The sequence below is a fragment of the Melitaea cinxia genome, chromosome 10 (assembly GCF_905220565.1).
Source record: "Melitaea cinxia chromosome 10, ilMelCinx1.1, whole genome shotgun sequence".
Taxonomy (NCBI): domain Eukaryota; kingdom Metazoa; phylum Arthropoda; class Insecta; order Lepidoptera; family Nymphalidae; genus Melitaea; species Melitaea cinxia.
This window is the reverse complement of record NC_059403.1, coordinates 9,046,315-9,065,494: the sequence shown is the minus strand read 5'-3', so window position 1 is coordinate 9,065,494 and position 19,180 is coordinate 9,046,315. Positions and strand designations below refer to the sequence as shown.

At 34.7% G+C, this 19,180-nt stretch overlaps 1 protein-coding gene across 1 annotated transcript; it reads right to left on the bottom strand.

Annotated features, from left to right (window-relative positions):
- Positions 1–511: 511 nt before the first annotated feature.
- On the bottom strand, positions 512–17,863 carry LOC123657249. The gene is made up of 13 exons (XM_045592823.1): positions 17,652–17,863; positions 17,361–17,571; positions 17,039–17,162; positions 16,834–16,940; positions 16,225–16,422; positions 14,249–14,455; positions 7,738–8,177; positions 7,577–7,591; positions 6,935–7,235; positions 6,341–6,580; positions 2,308–2,498; positions 1,687–1,825; positions 512–927 (listed from the first exon to the last, which is right to left on the bottom strand). Exons 1-13 carry the CDS (start codon positions 17,861–17,863, stop codon positions 625–627), a joined length of 2,688 nt encoding a protein of 895 aa, XP_045448779.1. The 3' UTR covers positions 512–624.
- Positions 17,864–19,180: the final 1,317 nt, after the last annotated feature.

Genomic DNA, 19,180 nt, shown 5'->3' with positions numbered 1-19,180 from the left:
TATATAAATATATAATATAATATATAATAAATCTTTAAATTATCGTTTTACTATGTGGTTAAGATGTTCCCTAAGTGTACTACTCATTTTGTTTCTTTAACTCTTATTACTAACAATACTAAAACTTGATTGTAGAATCAAGGCCAAGCTCACTGATACAGATAATTTCCTATCGAATCCGTGGATCTGGATCCTAATCAAACCATATTAGTATCTATACGTATACGCAGATATGCATATTTAATAATCCAGCAACACCTATCCTAAGCTAGCATAATGTTGTAAGCGACACAATTCGAAATATTTCGATTAAAACTTAAATGACGTTAATTAAACCAAGAATGACTAGTAATGGTTATATGGAAAATAACTCATTGCTATTGTCAACTGCATTACTAAAGTCAAAATTGCATGAAATATGTACATTTTTTAAAATTTCTACAACCTTACGATCCAGTGCGAAATCGAAATATTAAATCTGAATTCTGAGAAATGAAATAAAAAAAGCTCATTGTTTTTCGCAACACTTTTATAACACTTTGGGTTCTAAAAATAAACAACATATTTAGACAAATATAAAATGAGCAATATAATAAATAAGTCATATACAGGATATAGCTAATATCATCTGTTAATCGGTGATGGAATGACATTTTTCCTTAAAATAGACTCGTCGATGTCCCAGTCCGTGGACATATTGTTGAGGGATTTCAACAATAGCTCCTGCGTCGCATTGTCTTCACCGAGATCTGTGACGTGAAGTAGGTTCATGTACAATGAGACTTGTTGCAAATGCTGCAGTCTTTTTAATAATGCAGTCTTGAGATCCTGGACGTCGGTTCGGCGCCAATACTTCAAATTTCTACCAATCACACTTTCTATGTGATTTCTCATGTCTTTCAAACAGGCTCGCTTCTCCATCATGGTCTGAAATAAAATATTAAAAAGACAAATCAAGACAAGGTGTTATTGAAAAATATATATAATTAAAAATTGATAGTTTTCTTAAGTAGACAATTTGATATAAAAACAAAATTATTGTACTATTAAGAAAATAGTAAAGGCGGAAAATAATAACGTATATGTAGTACGTAATACGTATAGCGTCCTCCTGGAGAGAGTCTGCAAAGCGCTCGTAATACTTCCGGCACTACAGGCGTCCATAGGTTACGGTATCCGCTTACTATCAGGCGAAACGTAGTCTTGTTTGTCGTCTTTATAGTATTAAATCAAAAGCGTTATCACTCAGAGGTAGGAATATGACACCTAAGGTAGGACACAGCAGGAAATATCCTGCTCAAATCTCGAGCAGCCCCACATTACAGAAGATAATACTGCTTTTAAGGAGTGTTGTGTTCCTGTGGTGGTTGAGGTGACAGAGTTTCACCCCCTTTCCCCCTCTCGATTTAGGGATAGGGCGGCAACGCGCTTGCGATGTTTCTGATGTTGCAGCCGTCTATAGGCTACGGTAATCGCACGCAGGTGAGCCGTATGCTTGTTTAGCGACCTAGTTGTATAAAAAAAACGAGTGTGTTTGAGACCACACGACTGAAGTAAAACTTTCTATTTTCACTAACTACCTCTCAATTTCCGCTCGCCTCACCCGACCACGCTTTTGTTTCGTTCGCTCTCGTCACGCATTCACCAGCTTACTCCTCAAGTCCAGCAATAAGATATAAGAGTTACCCGTGGGTGCGCGCAGAGCGCGAGGCGCACGCGCAGCTGGTGCGGCGCGCGCAGCGAGCGCAGCGCCAGCGCCAGCAGCGCGCCGCCCGACACGCGCTCGCCGCCCGGCAGCGCGCGGCTCTCCGCCTCCGCCGCGCCGCTGCGCGCACACGGCCCCGCGTTACGTTACGTACCACACACATACTGGCGGACGCGCCGCCGCCTCGGCGGTCGGCTCCGGCACAATTGCATTTATAAAACCAGGTAACACAAACTAATATCTTATATATATATATATATATATATATATATATATATATATATATATATATATATATATATATATATATATATATCGTCAATTTTGCTATCTTAACGACGTCGCTGATAAAAATAGTCTTATGGTCAGACCAGTATCGAAACCGGACAGAGATGAAATATTGGAGAAGTATTATTTGGTACGTTAAAATTTTTTTGATTGTTACTAGGCAAATGTGCCGTTTTTCTAGAACTAAAAATAATTATTGTTTTGTTTATTTGACTCGATTCCGATGCGACTCAGTTTGTAATGTAATTAATATGACGTCGCGAGCCGTACGGGCAGCGCGCCGCGCCGGTGTCGCCCACGACATAAGGCCTCACCGTCCGGCGGAGAAGACGAGCAGCGCGGGGTAGCGGGTCGCGGTGTAGTGCCAGGGCAGGTCGTGGCGCAGCGCGTCAAGGCGCGCGGCGCGGGCGCGCACGCCGCACGCGCGCAGCACGCGCGCCGCCGCCGCCAGCGCCGCCGACACGCGCGCCGCGCACGCGCCGCCGCACAGCGCCACCAGCGCCGTCTGCGCACACCGGATTGTCTTCTTATTTATTTGATAAATAAATAATAATATATAAATAAACGCTTCACACTCGATAGCCCCCAGTAGGATTTTCGGAAACACATAATACACACCCGCATATTTCATTACAAGTGTGAAAAGGCTGTCATTGCAAAGAGTTCCGACAAATGTCTACCCGAGCTGAGGCGCAGCCAAAGGCGAGGGTTGACAGTCGGAACAAGTTGCAATGACGGTTCCGCACGTGTACTGAACGACTATTTTTAATACAGTTGCGAAAAAATGAAGCAATTCAATAAAGAAAATTTCTGAAAAATGGCGCCAACCGTAGAATATAAGCAGAGTTTTTTTTTCTTCACCCATTCTGGTAGGCAAAGGGAATTATGCCCATACAGCCAAGTCTTCAGTAGAAGTTTTTTATTGATATGAAATGAAAATGAAATTTAATGAGATGAAATGAAATGAAACCTAACCAAACTCATTCAATCAAATTATTAAATCTGATATTGAAAGTTAGTAGCTTCTTTTTAGAAATATATGTATTTGCATGAATCATAAAAACTTTTATGATTTTTTTTAGTAGAAACTTCATGGTTAGTTTTTCTTTTTAATAGACATTATTTTGACAGTTGGGAAAGAAAACGCACGAGTTCGGGAAAGGTAAAAAAAAAAACAGGAGTATGTAAGGTCTGTTTTTTTGGAAGTGTCCTAATTGGTAAACAAATATGGCGTACTTATGACCACAGACAATTAGAGTATAGTGTAGCTTAGTGAAGTGACACAAAGAGCAAATGAATGAACAATATCAATAAGCCATAGACAAAGTAAAATTAATTTTACATCGAAATATTTAATGATACCATATTGCTGAAATTATTTCAAAAACTAATAATATATTAAATAATTTTGTTAATAATTAGTAAAGGTATAAAATTACGAAAAAAAAAAATCGAACATCTTTATATAATGAATTACGAATGACAGGGGTTTGTTTACCAAATAGGACTATTCCAAAAAAAACGGAATATATAGTAAAGTGACACAAAGAGCAAATGAATGAACAATATTAGTAAGACATAGACGAATATAAAATTCATTTTATGTTCAAATATTGAACGCTAGCATATTGCTAAAATTATTTCAAAACCTAATAATATATTGAATATTTTTGCTAAGAATTAGTAGAGGTACAGAATTACGAAAAAAAATATTAATCGAGCATCGAGCATAAAAGGCAACAAAGGGGACTGTCCATTTTGGCCCAAGGTGAACAGAATTCATACAAAAAAACAAATATACCAATAATTTTCATAAATTAAATCATGTTTATTCGTGAATTGCAGTTTTATCAATATAAACTGATGAAAAGCTTATTTAATAAGTATTTTAATTCATTAATTATATACTTCTAGTTTATTTTCGGTTGGTGATTTGATTACAACACGTTGCCAGTCTTAAACAAACAATTATTATTAACGAACAATCGATTTTAAAATATTTTTAAATCAATTATTTGTTAAAATCGATTAAAAGTATTGTTAAATCGAATTAATAAGAAAAAAGTCTAAAAAAAGTCTATAAAAGTGTATTTAGTAAAAAAACATTTAACTTTGGTGAAAAATAAACTATTTTAGAAACATTGTTATTGACTAAATAAAAAAGCAAGCAATTAATTATATTAAATTCGATTATCGATTTAATCGATTTATTTGTTTATTGAAAATATTATTTATTATGGCAACCCTAAACTACAGACTTTTGCTTCATACATTCATTTGACTTCGATGTTGCTTTCATGGTGATATTGCAACCTACTGTAAGGTTTTCCGTCAACCGAGAATTCATCACTACTGCGACGTAAAATACACAGTAGGCATATTCATAAGTAGGAAAATATATTTTGTATTTATTTTATATGTAAACAATAAAGGTCAGGCAGAGAAGCCATAAAAAAATATTATTGCAACTGCATGGTTGGTCGACGGACAGTAGGTTGTTGTGGCCATGTCATGAAATTATTTGGTTTTTGGGCTGAAAAAGATTTCAAGATTTTATAAATCTACCTGCCTAGTTTTTAGATAACATTCTGTTAACGTACGAATCCGATTAGTAAAACAAAAATAACAAAACAATGATTTTTTATTTCAGAAACCTTCTTGTAATTATCCACAAAAAAACAAAAAATGAAACACCTGGATACAAAACTATATCATTTTTCTAATTCATACTTGTTAGTACTACTAACTTAATATATAATTATTATTCTCAGTGACTGTCCACTCGGGGCCGAAACCCCCATACAAAGTGGACAGTCCCCTATATATTTCGTTTATGTGATATGGTCGGTAAAAAAAAAAGCCAAAAATAAAATTTACAACAAAATAAAGGGGCCGCCTGTGTCTAAAAAAAGTCGACCCTATTAATATTATTGTCACATTACTTGTATTTAATATGAATAAAAAACCTTGCGCCGGCGGCACACTCTCTCTAACATCTAAAAAAAGGACTAATAACATTGTACACCACGAAGCTCTCATTGGGTAATCTTAAGTCTCATCCTAAAGTCTCAAAATTTTTTCCTGTGAACTACAGTAAACGTTTATGCCGTTGCTATGTGGTATACTTTAATATTATGTGGGATAGTATTAAAAATGTTCAGGATGAAATTGATATTCAGAAATATTCATAATATAAAATAAAACCTTTACAATGAACACTTTACCATAAATGATTGACATTTGCAATATTTTGTAAGCATTTTTTTTGTGCGCTCAACATAAAAAAAAGAAGAAAAAAAAAACAATTAATAACAAAATACAAATAAATAACAAATCGCTTTACTGTAATATTATTTAACAACTTATAATTCGTGAAATTTTAAAATATAGTTAAAGAACATGGCCTATTTTATCGCTCATGCTGTTCATTCACTTATACTCATTCACTTCTAAAAATATTATGACCACATCCCTATTTGCCTTATAAAAAAAAGATATTGAAATGTCATATTCGAAAATATTAGTTATCTGTACTCTCGGAATTCGTATTTTGTAGTTTTTATGTGTTTAAAATGATAAATTGATATTTGTTTTTAGTGAAATAAATAGTAAATGGAGTTTTACAAATGTCCGTAAGCTAATATGTTGTGAAAGTGAGTGATAAATGCGGAAAAAACGTGAATTACGATTGACAGCGGTTTGTTTACCAATTAGGACTCTTCCAAAAAAACAAGATATAATAGCCCACATCCCGAACGCTATACGTCCCTGCAATACGCCACTTTTTGAGCAACTGTATTAAAAAAATCATTTTGGTATTAGATTTTTTTTACGTGGAACGTGATCTATAGCACCTACAGAACCATCCATTTTAAGGAACACAGTAAGGAGTTAAACATCCTATATAAATAAAGCGCTAAATGTTTAACAATTTTCTAATACTTCGTACAACGTTCTTACGACATGAAAAGTTAAGAAAATTGTACAATTTTAGAGTACGTAACGATTATTTTAACTTCACCCATTTAACGGTTTGTAAGACAGAGCAATGTCTACCGGATCAGCGAGTCATAATAATTGTTATGCTCTAGTAAAAGTTGTTATTTTGATGTTATAAATAGACGCGTTTAATTTATAATTTAATCTTTTTTTATATGTACCTCATTTTATAATTGAATCTATTTTTTTATATGTATGCTCATTTTAATTTAATCAAAGTTGAATGTCTATTTCCAATCCTTTCCCTTGAAAGTAAAAGTTTTTGTAGCGATAAATTATGTAATAAAAAAAGAAATCACAAAAAATACACTATAAAATTTAGTTAAAAGATTAAAAATCTTAACTTACCGTTCCTGGAGTCTTAACAAATTTTTTGAAAGTACGAGTGGTGAGGTCAGTTATATGAACCGTTGTTGTATTTCTATCTTCCTCCTGCGTGTTGCCAGTTGCACCAAAGAAATGTGTATTTTTCGCATCCTCCACGTACGAGCGTAGAGTGCGCTTCAAATTCTTCTTTGTGAAATTATAAATAAAGTCTCTCAGTGATTTGGCACTGTAATCCTCTTTCATGACGTATTGACTTTCGTACTGAAAATGTATTAAAAGTTCCACTTCACTTCAATGCTCAAAATTTTATGCTCTTTATTGACTTTTATGGTCTGAATCCCAACTTTACCATTTGTGTTAGGGTACATGGTATTATTACAACTTAATGATATTAACTGTCAAAATAAACTATTATTATAGAATCGAGCGCCACCTAAAATACTTTTTTTGTGGATCCATAACGCGTTGAGGTTTGTTTGCATCAACTAAATACCGGTGCTATACTTACAGACTTAAATATTATTACACTTTCCTTAAAAATATTAGCATCTTCAAATATAGTGTACAATCCTTCTCAATGTTTTTAAATAGTAGATTATTTAAATATTTACTTACCTTACTGTCTAAAATTACTACAGCAGTCATATTAGTTTTATTTTTAATATCAATACCAAGAGCCTCTGCAAAATGATAGTTTAAAACACTATCAATTGCCATCATATATAATGTACTATTTGCTTGACACGCAAGACCATGTAAATGAGTTATATTTCCGCTTGTTACTCTTGAGGGGGAAACAGGAGGACTCAATTTGTTGGCAAATTTCATTAATCGGCAAAAGTGTTTAACATTATCTTGCATAAGATTTTCAGCAGACAAGGGATCATCTTCATATGGTAACATTGTGGTTTCTACTCTAAAAAAATATTGGATATTAGTTATGATTCAGCCCTTTAACATATCATTGCTGGGCATACGTCTCTTTCTCAATGTAGGAGAAGGATTGGAGCTTAATCCACCACGCTGTTACACTGTGGGTTGGTGGATATATTCCGTACTACGAGTGATGATCGCTATCAGTTGTCTATGATAGCAAATCTATGGTATTATTGTATCTATGATAGTATTGAAGTTTATTTTATACCAATTGTTGTATGTATTTGTACAAATATTTTTGTCTGGTTTTGGTATTAGACCTGATGGCACGGAGAGTGTGTAAGGCCATAAGCCTGGTACTCATAGTAAACACCTAATTACCTCATCATATTATTACTCCAAGTAATTAAATCGATAATTGTTAAGCTCAGACAACCGTTATTTTACACAGGACATGAGACGAATGTTCAGTAATGGGATACATACAGGCTGTTTTAATTTATTAATGTTACATAATATTTACATTCAATCAAGTAACTTACTCTTCTTCCTCAGTATCATTTAACTGATCTTCCATCGAATGACACCTCTCATATGTTTCATAGAAACTTTTTTCAGCAGGTAAAGATTTACTTAACCCGCATTGCTCCAGGAAGCCTAACATAGACCACATGTTATTATTGGAACTGTCAAATGTCTTTGAGGTCAATCTATTGTTTAAAAAATTAAATATTCCACTCTTTTTATTCTTTTGCGTCATATTATTCCATAGATACTTATTTTGAGATATAAAAAGCTCTCTTTTAGATAAGGGACTGAGTTTTTTAACTGGGTTTTTGAATTTATATTCTCGGCAGAATTTCAAAAAATTCTTTTGCTGATATAGCAACCTTTGTACTTGTTGTAGTTTTATTAATTCTGCAGTCCATTGATTACTTTCATTATTTTTACAATTATAATACTCCATTGCTACTTCTCGCAACTGAAAGATATAAAAGAAAAACAAAAATAATAGCACTCCACAGTAACACTAGATTAAAAAAACTACCGGTACTTTGAATCGACTTTTTTTACAACTTTTTACAGTACGGCTCGGCGCAAACGGGCCATCGACCACAGCCACCGGTGGCTGTCGCGCGCTACCGCCACAGTGTCAAAAGCGAGCGACAGCCACTGGTGTTCGGAAGCCGCCACATTTATAACCCGCTCTTTGTATTTCGTTTTGATTTACAACGCGTTTGTTTTCGTAAGATGTTCGTTAGTTTTGTGAGTTTGTTATTTTTTACGATTACGGTGTTGCGTTTTGAGAAACTGTAAATATAATAAAGTTTAGTCATTATTTTAGTATAATTCGCCATGATCATTTTCACCTTTGGATGACATAATTAAGTATGAATTGTTTATATTTATATATGAGTATGTATGTGTGTAAGCATTTGTATGTATGTACATATGTATGTATAATTTTATAATCTATTGTGATGTATTCTAATTTCTATAACAATTATTTGTTCACTTCCTAACCGCTTTTCTATGCGCTGTCCTATACCCAAAGGTTGTCTGGAAGAAATCGGTCTTTTAGCGATAAGACCGCCTTTGTACATCTTCCTCTAATTATACTACTTTTGTTTGTATATTTTAATGGTGTAAAAGAATATTATTATTATTATTATAATTAACTAAAACGCCACAACAAGAACAAATGTGGAATTATTTTATCGTGGTGGATGAAATTGCAAATAAAGCGGAATGTAAATATTGTAAAAAGGTAGGTACTTTCATTTGAAACTACTATATCGAATTTAAAAAATCATATAAAACCAAAACTAAAATATGATAATCGATATATTGTAACATAATAGGAAAAAAGTATATTATCAAAACCATAAACATTTTATTGATAAAACTTGAGTTACCCGAAGCGAAGCGAGAGCAGGCCGCTAGTATTAAATAATTTATAATATGTACCTAACACATAACAGCGATGTTTAACAACCAAATCATACCGAGAACGGTATCGGTCGATAGCACCCTTCTCGAAGTTGTTCAGGATTATGTTTACCTAGGCCATACCATCCAACTGGACCGCAACAACTTCGAGAAGGAGGCCGATAGGAGGATTCTGTTGGGCTGGGCGGCATTTGAAAGGCTTCGTCGAGTCTTCACTTCGAAGATTCCGCAATGCTTGAAGACAAATGTCTTTGAACAATTTGTCCTGCCTGCGTTAACATACGGAGCCGAAATGTGGCAATTAACGAAGGGACTGGTTCACAAGTTTAAAGTCACTCAACGCGCAATGGAACGGGCTATGCTTGGGGTTTCACTCAAAGATAGAATTAGAAATGAGACTATTCGCGAGAGAACGAAAGTAACTGACATAGGTCACAAAATTAGCAAGTTGGAGTGGCAGTGGGCTGGTCATTTGTGTTGCAGGACCGATGGCCGTCGGAGCAGACATGTCCTGGAGTAGAGACCGCGTCTTGGCAAACGCAGTGTAGGACGTCCTCCGGCCCGCTGGACCGACGATCTACGTAAGATTGCCGGTGTAGGCTGGACGGAGGATTGCGGAAAACCGGGATGGCTGGCGCGAACTTGGGAGGACTGATTTAACAGCGAGTATCGCGTCGTTATAATATTATACTAATATATTATAACATAAAAAATAATAGGCGTTTTAGAAGTAGCGTAACGTAATAACGTATTTTTAAAATATCGCCGTTGCTAACACCTCTAGTGACGTCTCATAGTGACGCGTAGAACGCGTAGAGTCATTAGGGGTAACCGTGCGCAGTGGGTAAGTGAGCGCACTGTGTATATCTTTGGAAGGAGGTGCGCGGGAGGGGTGGTTTGTTTGGGTGAAACAAGGACGCTGGAGTGTCAAACTAGTTGAGACATGACATTGCGCAGCGTGACGTTTTATTTACTTCTTATCCGTTTTTAACTAAATTTATCAGTTTCATTGTTAATTTTTGGAAACTCGTGTCGCGTCTTAGTTTTAAATCCAGTAAAGGTAAGTCATATTTTGCATGATAATAAGCATATTCTTGTAGATTTGTGAAAAAGAATATTGAAGTTATGTTCGCTGCCAAAATCCTTTATGAACAGTTATTTGTATTTTGGCTTCCTGGGGTAAGTGTGCGCGGGTAAGTGTGCGCACGCGCGGCATAACGCCTTAGTTGATTAACAGATAAAATTCTAATTACACCTCTTAAAGGTGCTTATGTATTTTGATTTTTTAATGTTGCAGATTTTATCATAATGCCGTGAACATATATTAGGAATAAACGTGAACTAGCACCAGTGACAGAACAACAACTTGCTAGGGCTAAAGAACTTATCCGAAATGGACAAAACAAACGAGTTCCTGCTGCTGCCATAGGTATAAGTGAATCCAGTTTGCGCAAGAGGCTTAAACTGGATAAGCCCGCATACTCAATGAATCGTTTTATGTCAACAATCAACAGTGAACAAGAGAAAGAGTTTGTCGTTCATTGTAAGAAAATTGATGAAAGATTTTTTGGATATACCATAAATGATTTAAGGAGATTGGCATATGAATAATACGCTTCTGCGAATAGTATCGACAACAGATTTGATCATCATCATCATCATCATCATTCCAGCCTATTGCAGTCCACTGCTGGACATTGGCCTCCACAAGTTCGCGCCACAAATGCGCGTTTTGCATGTGTGCTGCCCATAGTCACCACGCTGGGCAGGCGGATTGGTGACCGCAGGGCTGGCTTTGTCGCACCTAAGACGCTGCTGCCCGTCTTCGGCCTGTGTGTTTCAAAGCCAGCGGTTAGATGGTTATCCCGCCATCGGTCGGCTTCTTAAGTTCCAAGGTGGTAGTGGAACCTTGTTATCCCTTAGTCGCCTCTTACGATACCCAAAGGAAGAGAGGGGCTAGCTATATTCTTTGGAGCCGTAGCCACACAGCACACAGATTTAATTATTCTTCAAAAATGGCAAGGCGTGACTGGGTTGTATGTTTATTAAAACGCCACTGTCCACTTTGTCAAGAAAAATACAAAGATCCACCAACAGAGGAATGGATCAAATGTAATGCTTGTAATGAATTGTGGCACGAACAGTGCACTGCTTATGAAAGAGGCGTTTTTGAATGTGATAATTGTATTGAAAATTAATAATGTTCGAGTATTGTAGGTTTTAAGAAAAAATATATTGATACTCTTCACTAAATAAGTACTGGCTGTGGCAACAATCTTGATTTCCAAAAATTTAATAATAAGAAATAATAGTCGTTTGTTTTGTTAGCGACCTTTATTTAGTGAAAAATAAATGTTACGTTATAAGGTTTAACGTTACTGAACTCTGTGATTAAGATAAATAATTATGATTGATCTCGAAAAAATATTCTAAATTAAATTACCTTGCGACTGAAAATGCAGACTGAATTAATAATAGGATCTTCCAGAAAATATTGTCACCATTTTTTTTTTTTTGTAATTGTTTGTGTGTTTTACTGCAGAATGCGTTTCCTTACCCCATACGCGTTCACTTACCCCATAGTGATGCGCACAGTTACCCGCAATATGGGTCAAGTGAACGCATTCCGATTTTTTCTCTTTAAATGTTTATTGCAAAAAGAATTACTTTAAATTTGTTTAATTTTTAATTTCCATTTATAGACTAATAAATACTCTTTTTAAAGATAAACTTTATATTTCTTTATCTTTAATATTTAAGACACAGTATCGTATAAAAGGCAAAAGTGCGCACAGTTGCCCCGAATGACTCTAACGGTTAAATGCACGCGGGGTGGAGCAGTGCCGCCACCGGCTACACGTGTGCGGCGCTTCTATGCAAAATGTATGAAAAAGTATGTTAAGTCACTGTCGCTGGCCACCGGTGGCTGTAGACGGTGGCCGTTTGCGCCGATGCTAAAAGATTTTTAGCATGTGTCTGTTTAAAGTATGCTTATGCTCATAATTATTGTCTTTACTCGTAAACGAAAACAACCGATTTTTAAGTTTCATCTACAAGTAATATAACATATATAATCACGCCTCTTTCCCGTAGGGGTAGGCAGGAGACCACTTCTTTCCACTTGCTACAAGTAAAATATAATATACCGGGTGATTTTGAAAGCGTTTTGGAAACGAAAATTTTGAATTATTTATCAATAACAGAACCTATATATAACGTTAATTTAATAATATATGTATTTTTTTTTTCATCAAAGTCGATATTCATATCGTTTACAGATAAAAAGTGAGAACCAGTAGTAGCGCTACACGGTAGGTAGATTCTAAAAATAGAAATACTATACGTTTTAATAGCGAGTCACAAAATCGTATTAGCCAATAAAAACAAAGCTACCGTGTTGCGCCGGAGTCGACCAATGACGGCGTTGCTCACTTGTCCTTGTAATCGTCGGCGTCCCGCGTCCCTGGCTTTCAGTCGGTCAGTAATACCATAGCGGTACATGCGTAAACAAGGTCAAGGACGTTTAAATTATTATTCGCCGGAGTTTGAAGATGTTCTTGAGTACTTCGAGCGCGATCCCCGGCGGAGGACAAGGATGGCAGCAAGAGAATTCGATGTTAGCCAACACTTCGTATGGAAGATATTACGTACACAAGGATTACACCCGTATCATTTTCGTAAGGCTCACGTAATAAACAACGCACCGGAAAGAATCGCCTTTTGCCAGTGGTTGTTAAATAATACAAACGACAACATACTCTGGACGGACGAGTCACTGTTTACTCAAGTGGGACTATACAATGTGCACAATGAGCATTACTGGGCTCTAATTAACCCCCACTTGATACGAGAAAACCATCACCAGGTTTGTTTCAGTGTGAACGTGTAGGCCGGTATTATTAACGACCAACTAATAGGGCCTATTTTTATTGAAGGTCATCTAACCGGCAATTCGTACTTAGAGATGTTAAGGAGAGTAATATCTGAGTTAGTAGACGATGTACCTGGACAGTGAGTTTAGTGATAGGTGGATAGGTCGAGGAGGGCCTGTGTCTTGGCCACCTGGAAGTCCTGACTTAACGCCCCTGGATTTTTTCTTGTGATCGGAAATAAAAAGTTATACACGTCAGTCAATATGAAACCTGTGATGATTTACGCATTGCGATAGTGGACGCTTTTGATAAAGTGAAAAGTGATCAAGACACATTAAGAAAATTAAAAGACAATAGTATTAAACGCGTACGTTTGTGTATTGAACGCAGCGGACTCCATTTTGAGCAGTTGCTTCGATACAGAGAAGTGTAAATAGTGTAAATAAACTGTTAATAGGTATGTAAGTTAATTATTCTGTAGAAAACTCCGATTTTGTAAATACGCCTGAAGTTTATACCTACAGTCCGTTTATAAATTGATTTGTTGTGAAAAGAACAATCGTGGTTAATAATCGAAAAGAAGTTTAAATAAAATAGGTATTTCTGACGGTCCTAAGCCCGTGTAAAGTATGAAGGACAAACGAGTCTATCTACGTAAGTACTCGCTAGCTTGCGCCTATAGGTATACTTTTATCAACCGAAACGCGCACGGACGTGTTTCATTCATATAAAATAATGAATGAATGATCAGTGCCTTACTACTTTCTAAGTCGATCGAATAAAAATGAATATTAAAATTGAAACTTTTTTTTAGTCAACATTACAATTGATTTATCCATTTTTATATGTACTATAGATGATTCCAAAGTAAAATATTTCGTTTCCAAAACGGTTATAAAATCACCGTGTATATTTGTCGAAAAAAAATATATAATTTAATATGTCAACTAAATACTCATTAGATCTTGATGATGGCACCACATAATAAGTACCAGCTTTCAATTAGAAAAATAATCTTTAAAATCGGTAGACTTAGTTAAAAATTATGAGAAAGCACCCAAAAAACAGTCGAATGGAGAACCTCCTCATTTTTCTTTTTGAAATTGGATTAAAAAAGCCATTGATAATTTGTTAAAATACCGTTTTTGGCAATCTGTGTTTAATAGAAAATTAGGTTTTAAAAACAGTGGAATGAATAATTTTTTTTTTTCATATAAAAATGACCACTTACCAGTGCATATGATGGTAACTGTTCATAAAGAGGATTTAATGGTGTAAACAGAATCAATATTGGTTTGCCGTCAGCATACCTCTCGAAACTGTAACTCTTCTGCCACAATGGTATGATTCTAGTGACTGGTTGAACAAAGTTTTGCAACACCCAGTGCATTATGTATGTGTCATTCCATGACAGATTATTATCTTCTGGTTTGTAGTCCTATAATAGGAAAAAGGAAATATATTTTTAAAACAGTAATAGGATTTAGCAAAAAAATAATAGTAATACTGTAAAGTATATAATTATGTAATTATGTATGTATATGCTCATTGCTCAAAATAATAGTCTAACTCTCTACTAAACTACTCAGAACAATAATATCATCTGTGTATAATTGAGTTAAGTTAAATCTTTACGGCATCTAAGAAAGAATTGTTTTAATGTGCCAGATGGCACTGGAAAGACGTTTCTTGAAAATTTTATACTTGCTGAGATAAGATAATCGAGGACGATAGCGATAGCAATTGCTTCGTCAGAAATTGCTGCGACTCTCTTAAAGAGTCATAGAGCACATAAAGAGGCCGCTGACTGAACCTTAAAAGATCTTAGAAACTCCTCTGCTCTCATAGGTGGGATTACTTTTGTATTTGCTGGAGATTTCTGATAGACTGTTCCCGTCATTAACAGAGGTAAGCGAGTAGATGTGATCAGAGCATACTTGAAATCATGTCCCTTATGGACTTCTCTATTGACAATTAAAAATTGCGGACGAATATGAGAGCTCATCTTCATGGTATTATAGAGAGTGATTTTTGTGAGAACAACAACTGCTAAAACTTGGTGAACGAATTTGTCCTACTCCAAATTTAAGCAGAAAGTGTGACATCCTTCTGGATGAGTCTTTAGATCAAATAGTCCATAATTTAGTAATTTTACTAGATGCAGTATACCTAAACATCGAGAATTTGTGCTACAAGGTCTTTCATTAGCTGTGTTCTAGGGCAATAGTGTCACCTAGGAATGTAATACTGTCAACTAAATAAATAACAAATTATTCAAAAAGTCCCAGGCCAAATAAAAAATTACAAATTGGTAGACATCGTCACTAATATCGATGAAGCAGTATTATCTACAGCAATATTTAAATTCACTAAACCCTTGCTGGACTGCCACCACACGAATTGACATCAAGCTTGATCATGCTTTTAAGAAATGTAAGCCTCCGAGCATGTGCAATAGGACGAGGCTGACTATCGAGAAATTAAAGGGCAATATAATGGTAATGACCATAATCACCAGCTCAGCAGCTGATCAACTAGCTCATATACCGAGGATGGCGATGATCCCAACTAATCTGTCAATCCCATTTAAACTGCTCCAATTTCCGGTAAAAACATCTTTCGTGTTAACTATTAACAAGCCCCAAGGACAAAACTTCGAATAAATAGCGATCTACCTTAGAGAAGAATGTTTTACTCATGGCCATCTGTATGTTGACCTATCACTGGTTTTAGCTCCTGAAAATCTATTTGGGCTATGGTGGACACCATGTAGTCGACAGACAATTGTTCCATTGGTTCCGCGGGGGATACCACATGATCGCAAGCTAGAGTCAACTAAAATATATGTCTTGGGAAAATATGTCAGATAGTGTAAGGAAAAAGTACATAAGTTATTTATGAATGCATATGGTAGTAAAATAAAAACTTATCAATTAGAATATTGAGTGGGTGAAGCACTTTTAAGATAGCTCCATGGACTAAATAAGTGTGGCCCAACTGGTGACTCACATGGCGTTCAACATGTTAAAAAAAAATTAAACTCATTGAATAATAATATGCAAACTTTTTCATAATGTGGCTTATTTTAGTAAGACCCAAAACAAAAAGAAGATTTATAATTTTAAATTTTTTTGTTAACTACCTGTGTTAAGCCGAGGATCTGCTAGCACTCTTATCATTTAAACTTTCAACTAATAGCTGACTTACCTTAGTATCATTCCACAGCATTAATCTTACATTTGGAACTCTTTCAACTCCTAAATCCATTGCCAAATCCTTCGATGTAACTACAGCAAAGCATATTTCACCGACAATATCGAACTCACGAGACTTGAGAGCAACATTGTACCATACATTGTAATATCTTGAAGTATCAGTAAATGGAGTAAATCCCAATGCAACAGTCTGTAAAGTAAATAAGTGGATATATTTATACTAGCTGTACCCGTGACTTCGTTCGCGTAGAATTTAACAAAAAAGTTATTGTTCGCAGTTTGCAGTTATAAAAAAAAATACATTTCTAAAATAAAAGTAGCCTAAGTTACTTTTTATTGTATCAGTTATCTGCCAGGGAAAGTCCCGTCAGATAGACAAAAATTGTAAATAATGTTAATTTGGTATATGTACCATGTATACACCCACATGCATTTGGTAAAAAGTGGTTATTTTAATATTACAAATAGATACTCCAATTTTATATATTTGTATAGATGTATAGATTTGTAATCATATTAACAAAGAAGATAATTTTGGTGATAGCATAATAAAACTAATTAATTAGTCTTGTTTTCACTTGCATAATAAATATTAACTTACGTCACATGTCGACAATAAGTAAACTAGATCTTCTGTATTAGAAACTTTTTCAAGAGGTCTCATTAGCAACTCCAAAAACTTGACCATACTTTCAGCATTTCTTGGTCCTATAAAATATGTGTCATTGTGTTATACATACCCATAATAGTATGTTATGTACTGTAATGTTATGTAAAATAATAAAAAACTAAATTTTTTAATCAACCTTTGTATAAGACACCTCTTGAAGTGACAGTGTAGGCCATTAGTATAGGCCATGATGGAATTTTATTATGCTGTAATCTACATTCACTACCAGGATTCCAGCAGTTAATAGCCGAAAAATGTACCTGTAAAATTGTAAAATCATTCTTTACTTCAAGATTAGTTTTCTTACAGTACATAATGAATACAAAATTAAATATATCCCATGAAAAAATATAAAAATAATCACAAAAGTAATAAATCATATTTAAAAAGGTAAAATAGTATAATTTTTTTTAAATTATACATATATTTTCAGTTATTTAGTGAAATGTTATACTTACTCTATCTCTTAAAATATTTGCCGCTTTGTCAAATTCACCTCGAACATATTGTGACTCTGCATCCCATGGAGCATAATACATTACAAATGATAAATCCTCTAAATTAATAGTAGCCAGTGCATTGCTTAACTGACCCTTATGCCAATCTTTCACAACGGAGTCAGAGTCAAAGAATCTCACAGCCTGAGGAAATTTTGATACTTTGGAAGGTCTGAAACATTAGTTTGATTATGATACAAAATATTATCTGGTAAATTTATCAATGGTACATTTTAAGATTTCAATACTCACGTATTGTGCAGAGCTCCGTAGGTTGTTAGAGCTAGAGCGATGCAAAACACAACTTCTTTGATGAGCATGTTGAGGGTTAACTCCCTATTATTACTTTGTAATGCCACTTGAGAGCTTTCAGCGGATTCTCGCTCATCGCTAGCAGGACTCGATTTACCTCGATTTAATGACGTGACCTGTGATATATCTTCAGTGTCCGCCGTTGGAAACATTACACGTCATTCACAAACCAAAAATCTACTAAAGTTTTAATAACTCTTACAAAATGCATTATATCTTGTAATTTAATTTTAAGATTTGTAAATGTTTACTTAAGTGTTTACTCATATTATTTAAAGCTTAAACATAGTTACTTCTTTCTCGTATGTAACTTTTTCAGTTCTTTTTTATCATGTAAAAATCAATGTATATTGACATTTAAATGCCAAGGTGACTGATTACCATTACAGTGACATACTGACGATGACAACTAATAAATGATTCTTTGGGTGCGTTCCACTACACGACCACAACGATTGTAAAGCAGGGCTTGTTACCGATACCAATTACCATTATAAAGTACCTGTAAATAGCGTTAATTTTAACAGATACCTTTTTTACCATTAAAACTTTTAATGGTAATTCGCTAACGAAAACGTTTTTTAACGTTAAATTTTACCGTTAAATAGGATTTTAACGATACTGATAACGTTACCTCTAATATCACGAATTAACGAAATTTTTATCGATAACTCTACGACGTTACCGCTCCGTGCAGAAAATCTTCGACTGGACGCGCTGACCTCCCCGCGCCGCTCAATGCGGATTGATAAGAGCGGCAACAGCGCGTAGCATTAGATTTGATTAAAATTGTGCGATTGAACAAAAATAAATAAAAGTAGGCACGACCATCAATGAAAAAATACCTGTATAATTTTTTCATGAATAAATTATTATTATTGTACTGGAATTCAGTTGCTAATTAAAACAACTTATTCAGAGATATTGAAATATAATAAATAAAATTGTGTTTACTCGCTAACGAAAGAAAAAACCAACTTAACATTGACAAGTAAAATAACATTTATAGACGAAAAATTGTCATGTAAATTCGCATTATTAGATATAACTCGAAAAGTACTTGATCAAATCTAAATCGGACTATGTAACAAGTACCACCTTTTGATTAAAAAAAGAATTATCGTAATCGGTCCACCCAATAAAAATAAATTATGGAATAACACACATTACAAAAAATTCAATCGAATTGAGAATATCTTATTTTTTTCAAGTTTGTTAAAAATAATAATACACAACGAACAGCTTATTTCATATTCCATCATAGTTTTGATCATTGTTTTAAAAATAGATCACATATGTGCACACTAAACAAACATTATATGGCGTATTCTGTAATAATTCAAAAACCAATAAAGAACATTACAAATCTAATCTGTCTCTTTCATACATTATACGAGCGTAATAATTTCGTTACCTATAACGTTAACAGTAGCAATTAACAGTAACGGTATAGATAAATAACGTTAAAA